Raw genomic sequence first — 10,770 nt, 5'->3', positions numbered from 1 at the left:
CTCTGAATTTGGAGAGTTTGGGGGGGAGGGGGGGGGAGGGGGATGAGATTCTGCTGATGAAACCTCGAAATCCAGGCTGAAAAGAGTAAATAGTGAAAAGCCCGTTTCGTTTTTGCCATTTTGGAAGAATCAGTCCAGAAACCACGGTGGGAGGAAAAACACCCACAGCCAAACGTTTTGGCAGGTTTGTTTTTTTTTGGGTCTGCGGATGGATGGAGAGCATTTCAAGGCGATAGATGCTTCTCCAAAAATCCATTTATTGGAGAGAGGACAGAAATGTTTCCGTAGGACGCCGCGACAACGACGAGGCGGTGTAGGTGGTGTAGGCGGTGGTGGCGGTGGCGCCGCAGCTTTGAGGAATGAACGACTCGAGGGAGACAAACCAGTGCTGAAATAGTATTTTTATTAAATACTTTCAAGATCCAAGTTCGAAGAATAACAAAGCTATGATGAAGACCAACTAACACTCAGACAAACACTTGATAGTCGTCAATTCATGGTTGTATTTCATTGTACATCATGATCATGCAAAAAAACTCCAGCATTCGTGTGAAGGCCGGGGGGAGAAAGCGCAGCCCAATAGTATATCATTACAACGCAGGGAAAACGCGAACATCGAGGGCCTCATACCAAGCTACGGCTCCTGAATCCTTGTTTTTTTTTTTTTTGTTTTTTTTTTTTTTCCTTTTGTTGTTGTTTTTTTTTTTTCTTCTCCTTTTTCAATTTTGCAGTTTTTAATATTTTTCATGTCACCTATTCAACATTCTGGATGGAGGAAAATTCATATTTCAAAAGATGCAAATATCATATATTAACACTAGCTCCATCCTTATTCAGGTAGGTACATGGTAGAAATGCGTAACTGAAACATGCATATAACTAGGTCTCCCGCTCTGCTTCACTACAGTGCAGGTCGCACAAACCTGCACACCCACACCAACTCTCTCTCTCTCTCTCTCTGGCTTTCCAAAAACTCCTCTCAACTGAGCAGGCACGATTTAAAACCACCAAGGGTAGATTACATGAATAAATAATTTAGTCCTGATCAATATTTTTTTTAATTCTGTGTTGTCTTTACTTCCTCCCTCTTTTCCCTTTTTTGTTTTTGTTTTTGTTTGTGTGTGTGTGTGTGTGTGTGTGTGTGTGTGTGTTCCGAGGGAGAGTGCAGAACTCCAGCTTGGCAGATCGGCAAAAGTGTTTTTTTTTTTTGTTGTTGTTGTTTTTTGTTTTTACCAAAAAAGACAAGTCGACAGCAACGACAACGGAAAAACTCAACAAAAAAAACAACAAAAAAAACAAAACCCAGTAACACGGAGAACAGAGAAACGACAGAGAGAGGTACAAATAAACATCTCAAGAGCGGGGGACACGTCTGAACACGAGGGGGAGGAGGGGACGGGGACGGAGGAGAGGGACGGACACACACACACACACACACACAGGGAGGGTTTCAGATACGACTGTTCGCAGATGGATGGAGACAATTAAGCAGCACAGCGAGGGAGGCGCCGAGGTCGCACAGCGGCGGTGCGGATATGTTACAAAGCCTGAACACACCACCAGGCGTGTGTGGGTGCATATGATATGAAAAGACGGCTCACAGCGTTGTGGGATCAGGAGCTAAGGACACTATAATGAAGGTCTTCATATTTAAAAACATGTTGTTTGTTGGGCTGGGGGAAGGGGTCAAACTATTTGCAACTTTTTGTTGTTGTTGTTGTTGTTTGTTGTTTATTTACTCCCCGTCTCCAAAAAAAAAAACAGTCGTACGGCCATTGGACTAGAGCTGGTAGCATACATGTGCATGTGCATTCATGTTCGTCACGAGTGATCTACAGCTACCGGGTTGTTGTTGGTTTTTTTGGTTTTTTTTTTGTTGTTGTTGTTTTAAAAAGGTGGAGAATCGAAACTGCGGGGAACAAAATGTCGCTTCTAAACTAGAATAGGACGGGTGGGGTCCACAGAGGTCACGGGTCGGTTCCCACGCCCCCGGGGTGCACAGGATGAGTGTCTCTTAGATACATGTACATATATTACACTTTTCTACATATATCTATACATACACTGTATTTACACAGTGGATATAAACAAACCAGGTCCTTGCGGAAAGCAGAGAAACGGAGTGGGAGGGAAGGTTAAAAGAGAAAATCGGTTAAAGAGAGAGGAAGAAGAAAAAAAAAAAAAATGGGAGAGAGGGCGGGAGGGGATTAACGAGGGAGAGGCAGCGGGCGGACATGCAAAACGCCTTTTCCCCCCGGCCCCGCTCTCTCCCTCTACTGCATATAGACACAACAAAACGCGTCAACACGCACAGGTTAGCTTTAAATTTGCACGATAAAATCCCTCTTTTAAAAAAAAAAAAAGAAAAAAAAAATAATAGAGCCTCGAATATAGCATCAGTCGGACAATAAAAACAAAACGAAATAAAAAAAAACAACAACGACGACGACGACGACAAACACAAAAGGCTCCGGGGTTATTCACAGGAACGCAAAGGGATCAGGACACTAAAAACACAACAAAAACACATATAACCTTAAATCAGACGCCCCCCTCCCCCCTCCCCAAAATCCCACAACAACACAATCTCCGTTCAGTCGGAAAACGAGCACACAAACGAAAAACACATAAACACGTAAAAAGCCTAAAGTTCTACACTTTGGTGCTTCATGTTTTTGATATCAAGTTTCTCTCGTCATCAAGTTCTCTGACTGAGTCAACTTGAACGTTTTTTTTTCCTCTCTCTCTCCCCCCCCATCCCCCTCACCCTCTTTAATTCAGTTCGGGGGAAAATCTCCCTCCATCTTAACGTCCGGGTAGTGAACACAACACTTTCTACCTCGGTAATCCCTAAATGTGTCCAAAATCTCAGCTGCTGAACTTCACCCTCCTCTCAAGTTTCCTCCCTTATTAGATAGTGAGTATAAATGCTTGGTTGGGTTTTGGTGGTTTCTGGTACATCTAGTCATAATTTACACAGTATATTCATAACTCATACTCATAAACTGTCACAAGTTCAACTGTAAATCCTCTCCTCCCCCGGGACGTCTCATCTCGCGCGGGGCGGAAAAAAGATGGCTGCCAGGGGAGGGATAGAGGGCAAAGACGCGCCCTCCGATCAGGCGCCAGATGCATGCATCATCCCATGGGGTTGGGGGGGCGGTGGGAGGGGGGGGGGAGGGGCGGTGTCTTGTGTTCCGCCGGCCCCCCAGCAGGTCAAAGGAGGGACAGGATTGGTTGGTATCGTGGAGAGGGATGCGATCTCGCCCGGCCGGGCTCCTGGCTCTAGCCAATCCACGCAGAGGACGGACCTCTTAAACACGCTCGCTGAAAAAAACTGCCCCCCAAAACACACACTCCAGTAGACTGGAGGCTCAGGACCACTGGGGGGCGGGGAGGGGGTGGGGGGGGGAGGAGGGGGAGCCACATGTTAGTGTTCGCCGGGTCACCAGAGGCGGAAATTCAATTTTTTTTTTTTCCAAAGCATTTTTTTGGAGGCATTTTTTTTTTTTTGTCTTTAAAAGTAAAATACGGTATAAAAAGCGGACAGGAAACGAGGGGACAGACGAATGGAGGATGACGGTAATGACTGGATTAGCTTCTTAAACTCGGAAACCAACAGGCCCTTTTCAAGTTCGGCGAATTTAGCTTGGGTATATATAATAAGTTCACTGTTCCGTCTTTTAATTTCTTCTCTAAATGTCTGGTGTACATATTTGTCAGGGTTCACAGACCTCCTTTAGCGCATCGTACTCACCGGAGTGACGCGCGAACACTTTTTTTTTTTTTTTTTTTCACCCCCCCCGGGAGTTGTCGTCACCCGTCTGAACGCTCAGATTTCTCCCCCCGGGCGGGACGTTCTCGTATCGCCGTTCCCAGATTTAAGCAACGAACGTGACGGCCGCGAAGTTATTTCAACTCTCAGAAGCGAAAGCGATGAAAATGAGGCTCGAGCAGACCCGAAGACGCCGGTTGTGCGGCGGCAGGTGTAAACGGAGGGGAATCACCTCGCCGCAAAAACAATCAAAACACCCGTTTGGAAACTTTTAAAAAGACGGACTCTACTAATAACTGAGTTAAAGTTATCAATGCTTCCTGATTCTGTTTTACCACTACTATATTTAAAATGACAGCAGTAAAACAGGCACAAATATGACATTTAAAAAAAAAAACAACAACCTCAAAGTCACAAATAAATCGAATGTTTTTTCTCATTTAAATTTGACTACATCTCAAGAATATGTGGTCACAAACTAAACTGACCGACTGAGCGTTCTGTATTCGCGTGGTGGCGAGTACCTGATCACTGTAGTGGTGCAGCGGGCGCGCCGGAGCAGTGGAAGTGGACGTTGAGCCACTTGCTATCGCGGCGATGCCACACCCTGGTCTCCTCTGATTGGCTGGAGCGCGGGCGGCCCGTGGAGTCCACAAACTGTGTGAGCCGGATGTAGGCGATGCAGGCGGCGTCCTCGCCGATCAGGTGCACGTGGGGGTTGAGCAGGGTGGTGTGTACGGGCTTGCTGTTCTTGCTCAGCACTGGACAGACAGAAGGATTTTAAGTGCGCCTTATAGTCCGAAAAATACGGTGTACTAATCCAACATGTTGTATCATAAGCTTTAAGCCATAATACAATCTGAACGGGCGACTTCGATGAAAAATTCATCCCCATACAGTTGTCATGAACATGGAGATTGTCGCTATAGAGACCAGGGCTGTAAACATGTTTATTTTTGCTGTGAAGTTGGGAATGTTAACATCGGGGTCTGAGGGGATTGACTCACTTTAGGAGCCCCAAGTGGTCATTCGAGGAACTGCAGTTTTTAGCACTTCCAGCTTTGCTTTATTTTTTTTAGCCCCAGAGGTTACCGCTTGGTTTTCATTAGTCTTTAAACACCTGAAATTAAAAATGATTGTGTTTTGAACTCCTTGGAATGAGACTTTAATATCTATGAAGGGAGCGAGTCTCCCCGGACAGAGCGCAACATGTTGCACCTCCATGTTTCTACAGTAGCCCGGGACGGACAAACCAAAAACCCGCTAACCAAACACTCTCGCAGGTTTTGCAGAAACCGTAGATTCACTTACGTCCTTTGAATAGGAGAGCGACGCGAGAGATGTGCAATTGGTTGTGATGTTTAACCTCACCACTAGACGTCACTAAATCCTACACAATGGTCCTTTGAACTAAGACAGCCCATTAATTGATCCAAAAATATTAAATAAATAAAGCCTGGAAATTAGTCAAAAATAGTTACTAATAGCCTTTCAAATGTAAAAACTAAATATCTTTGGTTTTAAAACTAAATTAAACCCAAATGATTTCATTTTATTCATTTAAAAAAAAAAAAAAAAGTTATGATAAAATATTCGGCCGATTGATCGATGATGAAAATAACGATCTGCAGCTCGAAGTGAACTAGAAAATTCAATTAAAATAAAGACGTGCGCCGTGTAACCACAGGAGGGGGGGGGGGACTCACGGTTTTCAAAGTAGAACTTGTGGAAGTCCATGCCCTCCACCAGGTTTCCCAGCGCCTCGGGTTCAAAAGAGGTGAGTCCGGGATCACAAATCCTCCTGAGAGAGAGAGAGCGTCGAAATAGAAGCAAAGTCAACTCCAATGACTTCTGTCGGAAAACATTTCCACTTCTCGCCTCTCTCGCTTCTCCCTCGCACGCACGCGTGGTTGCACTCACGTGTAGGCATCGAAGTCGCCGTTGTTGATCGCTTCAATCAGCTGCTCCGTTATCTTTATGATCTCCTGTTTACGAGCTACAGAGAGAACAACAGAGGGGGAAGAGAAAACAGATGGTAGGCGGTGAGAAGCCAGTTGGAAGGTGACACAACAATTAGCTCTGTGGTGGTTTTGCTTGATGAAATTTTCTCTCATCACATCGGCTCCTGCCTGCCTGCCTGCCTTCACACACTCTCTCTCACACACACACACACACACACACACACACACACACACACACACACACACACACACACACACTCTCTCTCTCTCTCTCCCTCTGTGGCTACAGCTCAACACTTCTCTTTAACCTCAACACTCGGTCCGGAGCGGCTCGACCTCGTCGCTGTCTGTCGCCCGGCTTCTCGCCCGCCGTACGACACACGGACTGACTGAGCGCTAGCCTCTGCTGTGAGCACACACTGACACCAAAACAGAGACAACAAAGCTGCTTGTAAACACCACACACACAGTTTGGGGGGAAAGAAAAAAAAAAAATTGAACAAAAGGAAATCAAAAAAAATTAGCTATACTTTTGACGAGCGTGTTCAAACGAGGCACCTCAACCCACTGAAGAAGAAAAGCTGCGATAGGATCCGGGTTTCTTTCCCGCTTGCTCTTACTAAAAGTTTACTTCCCTTACTGCTGCTCTACATCGTAATGTGTGACGCTACGTTGTTATTTTATCCAATCGAGTCATCAGTTTTAGTGATAGATCGTAGAGCTCCAATGTGCTGCGTGTTAACGGTGCATGTAGCTGTATTAACGGTAGAAAATCTACAGATGAAAATAACCCGACAAATGAACTCCTGTTTCAGTAATGGTTGAAGTAAAAGCATCCCGCTTTTTAAAAAAACGTTATATTTGTGATCTGGTTTTCAAGAAACAAATGAGGTTGGTTCAGAGTGAATCCAGCAGGGTAGGAAGGTAGAAATGTACCAAGAGAACATGTGGTTGGTTCTGGCATTTTTTTTTTTTATTTAAATGGGATTTGTTAACAATGTGAACATTTGTGTAAAACCATTGTTATCCCTCCACCAGTTATTTCACTGGGTGACTTTAAAACAACAACAACAACAAAAAACAAAAAAACTTACACCTAATGTAAAATGTCTGCAGACAGATAAAGACCTGAACATGTATGACAGCATTAAACATCCGATCCACTTCAAGATGCTTTAAAGTTGTGAACCAGGATAAAGTGATACAAGTCATCATCATCATCATCATCATCATCATCATCATCATCATCATCCTCCTCATTTAGAGCCAGATCTCCACTTCAGACATGAAAGGTTTCCACAGAGCTACAGCGAGTACACGGCAGGGTGGGGTGTGGGGGTGTGGGGGAAACCGAGTTAGTCAGTTAGTGCAGACGTGTCCTTACTCTGCTTCGTGTTGCTTTTAGCAGCGACAGTGTTGCTCCCTAGCGGAGCGGCGGGCATGGAGGACTGTGAGAGCTCAGAGTCGGGGCAGGAGCTGTTGCCTGTGCTGTTCCATGCCATGCGCTTTACGTCATGCGGCAGAACTGAAACACACAACAGGTGGTGAACAAACACAAACACGTGGACGGGACAACAGACGAGATGATCGTGTGACCGCACACACGCACGCACGCACACACACACAGCATGCACGCACAGTTTGTGCAATGAAACAAGAACCAAAATAAAAAGTTAGGAAGCCGATGTGGGTTAGTGTCCAGTGGGATTAGTAAACGACACTCAGAGATGGGTGACACGAGGACAGGATGGTAGCTGGAAGCCAGATGAGTGCAGCTCTGATGCTGAGTGATGTGGAACTCATTTAACCGCCTGCTCACATCTCCTCGGCTCGTAATGCTCGTATACATTAACAAGGCAGCGTCAGATGAACTGCAGCACTAAGCGAAGAGACGGTCGAAGCCGTTGTTTGTTATTAGCACATGGCGGGCCTGTTGGGGAAACTTGGCGTGTTCAGGAAGGAAGGCGGGAGTGGTCAGAGCACACAGGAGAGGAGTGAAGAGGGAAAGAGATTAGACTTGTCCTTTAGTGCAGGTGTGTCTGGCAAGAGCGGGAGGAAGAGGACAGGAGGTCAAGAGACGAGAGGAAAGATTAGAGAGCGTCGAGGGGTGTGTGTGTGTGTGTGTGGGGGGGGTGATTTGCGTGAGGACAGATAAGGACGAGAGAGGAGAGGAGCGAAGACGTTAGAGAGAAATAATTAGAGAGAAGATTAGAGAATAAAGTATTAGAGCGAAGAGATGTGAGGACAAAGAGAGACATGATGCTCTATGGTGTGCATGAATCCAGGAGAGTCGGACAGGCAGCCGGGCCCGTCAGACTGGGCGACCCGTTTAGGACACTCAGCTGAGCTGCAAGGTAAGCAAGGCTTCCTCCAGCTGGAGCTGTCACATTAGGAGGACGAGGGGAAAGATGCAGTGATCACCAAGAAACACACACACACACACACACACACACACACGCGCGCACACACACACACACAGATTTCAGGGTTCCCACAGTGGCCCTGATGAAAAATTCTATGACTTTTTTTTTTCTTTCTTCATGACTTTCCATAATTAGGTCAGAGTCTCTCTATGACCTGAAAAAAAAAAAAAAAAAAAAAAAAGAAGTATATATCCCGTTGCTTTTGAAAGTCTGATCGTCGTTACGGCGTCTTCTTGTTTTTAAACGTGAACAAATGATGCGAGAGGAATTTAGTAATGTGATCGGTATTGGTGGCGATACCGACCTTCCTGAGCAGATTATTGGTTTAGTATCGTCACGGCCACAAGGAACGGAAAATCTGTTTGTAACCCTGCCTTTAAGTCGTGGCAGGAGAAAAGTCAGTTGGACAGTCATTGACTATAGTCACTCTAGTGAAGGGATTAAAGCACTGCTTTGAAGTCGCCTCTACAATGATACAGACTATAAAACCTACGAAGGAAGGGTTCTTATCTCTCATCTTTTTACTTAAAGGTTGTGTATATTATAGACTAATGTCTTAACTTGATTTCAACCTGATTTTTAGTTCCTTTTTATCAGATTTTTTTGCCTTCAGTTTGATCAATTCATGAACGAGTCAGTCTACAAAATGATAAACTCTCCTCGTGTGATAATGGATATCATGTTTTCTTTCCAACTGTCTTAACAGTCAGATGACAGACTAAGAGACTTACGATCATTAAATGTCAAAGAAAAGGAGGAATTTGTATCTGAAAACAGGTTCACGAGTGAGTGTATCTGTTACCAGTTACGTGTAAATAAGAGTTTAATGACATAATGCTAAGCGCAAAATTTTAAGCCTGCTTGGAAGAACTGGGAAATCCTTTAAGCAATTACGTTGTTGAGCTCAGGAGTGATGTTTAAAACTACAAAAATAAGTAAAACCAAATTGTAATAAACTGGAAGTGTCCTTTAAATAAATCAAAACCAATCCAATCGAATTCTGTGATGTTCCTCGAGTTTCCTGGTGTACAGAATTTTTTTTTAAGAAAATAAAAAAAACAATAAATCGACAAATCTGAAACCAGTGGGAACCCTCAAAAAAGAGCTTGGTGGATCAGAGTGGGAGGGGTGGGGAGCTCAGAGATGTAAGACGTCATTGCCAGTGACTACAAAAAGCCAAGGTGGGAGTGGGGGGAGAGGGTGGGTGGGTGGGGGTGTTAGGTCCTTGCCAGGGGGGCGACCGTATCGCCTCTGGTTGCTATGGATAAACTTACTGGCAGGTGAGCTTTGAGGTGAGGGCAGAAGTGGGGGCATCTCCTCGGTGGCGCTGCTCTGACTCAGCGCCGAACTGTCCGCTAGAACACACACACAAAACGCAGCCAGACACACGGTAAATACAGACGTACAAACGCGCGCACACACACACACACACACACGACAGGCGCACAGTCTCGAGTGTGAGAGACACGTGTTGTATCTCAGCACACCTGCCAGTCACTACAGTCAAATACACACACTTCACTAGATGGGAGACAGAAAGAGAGAGCGAATAAGAACAGGAAAAAGGGGAGAAAACACTCGAACACCCTCCCCTACCTTTCATTTCCTCCTCGTCGTTGGTGGCGTTGCTCTCCGTTGATCCCTGGGGTGCAGCGGGAGGGACAGAAACATGCCGAGATTAACACAGACGGGATCCAGGATCTGTGTCATGCTTTCAAAAAGAGACCTTTAATCTCACCTTGACGCCATCGGGAGGGTTGTGCACCACCGTGCTCTGAGACTCCTGCGATTCAGAACAGCACAGTTAGTTCGACACATCGCAGTCCTGAAACAGTGCCTCTCAACTGGATTGAAACTGGGCCCCTAATTTTAACGCAGCTACAACCTCAGGTCACATCTTCCCTGCAGCTGGTGTGTCCCCTGAACTCTCACGAGCGGCCGCGGATAAGGCCGGGAGATTAATGCATGTTTTTAATTGATGGCTGCAACAAATCATTCTCATTATCTTACAATTTGCTAGTTATTTTCTGAATTATACGTTTACTATAAAACATCAGAAAATAGCAACAAATTTTTTTTTTTAAATGCTAATTTCTCAAAGCTCAGGTTACATATTAAAATACATCAACCCAACAGCCGCAAACCCAAAGATATTCAAATAAATGTTTAATTTTTATTTGTTTAGTGAAGAGTATGTATCATAAACCAAGGCCCCGCAGCATTTATAGCCCGAGCTCATTTGCAATCTTCTTGTCTGCCGTCACAGAGGACAAAAAAACAAAACTGTTGGTTGGACAATGTTCTCTTAATAGATCATAAAATTTTGTACATGTGATTTTCCATAACATAAAAACATCTCGGTCTTGAACGAAGCCGAGTTTGGGGTCCTGCACCACCAGTTGAGAAGCACAACGAAGCCAAAGCAGACGGTTATCAAACCACAACACTATAAGAAAGTAATATCTAACGCATGCTAGTGAAGCGTCTTAAAACCACAACATGCTAGTACTGGATGAGGGCATAATGCTGAGGTTTGGCAGTATGATAAGGATGTCAATGGGGATGTTAATGATGGCACGATAAACAGGTTAGAGTGAGAGAAATGGTTGGA

General features: G+C 44.9%; 1 protein-coding gene across 6 annotated transcripts in view; it reads right to left on the bottom strand.

The window, feature by feature from the left end:
- Window positions 1–383: 383 nt before the first annotated feature.
- Window positions 384–10,770, bottom strand: part of LOC138629402 (calcium/calmodulin-dependent protein kinase type II subunit gamma-like) — a 34,091-nt gene continuing 23,704 nt past the window's right edge. For 2 of the 6 annotated variants that reach the window (XM_069713060.1, XM_069713061.1), the window contains 8 exons: window positions 9,898–9,942; window positions 9,756–9,801; window positions 9,434–9,514; window positions 7,121–7,261; window positions 5,696–5,771; window positions 5,482–5,576; window positions 4,300–4,536; window positions 384–3,383 (listed from right to left, as the gene is read on the bottom strand). In XM_069713060.1, the coding sequence (XP_069569161.1) occupies window positions 4,304–4,536; window positions 5,482–5,576; window positions 5,696–5,771; window positions 7,121–7,261; window positions 9,434–9,514; window positions 9,756–9,801; window positions 9,898–9,942 (717 nt within the window). In that variant the 3' untranslated portion in view covers window positions 384–3,383; window positions 4,300–4,303. The remainder of the gene's footprint in view (window positions 3,384–4,299; window positions 4,537–5,481; window positions 5,577–5,695; window positions 5,772–7,120; window positions 7,262–9,433; window positions 9,515–9,755; window positions 9,802–9,897; window positions 9,943–10,770) is intronic. The other 4 variants (XM_069713062.1, XM_069713065.1, XM_069713063.1 and 1 more) reach the window with 2 other exon arrangements.

The sequence above is a fragment of the Brachyistius frenatus genome, unplaced genomic scaffold (assembly GCF_029030835.1).
Source record: "Brachyistius frenatus isolate BFR_SWC_R1_liver_20210118 unplaced genomic scaffold, ASM2903083v1 Contig_115, whole genome shotgun sequence".
Classification (NCBI taxonomy): domain Eukaryota; kingdom Metazoa; phylum Chordata; class Actinopteri; family Embiotocidae; genus Brachyistius; species Brachyistius frenatus.
This window is presented reverse-complemented; position numbering and strand designations above follow the sequence as displayed.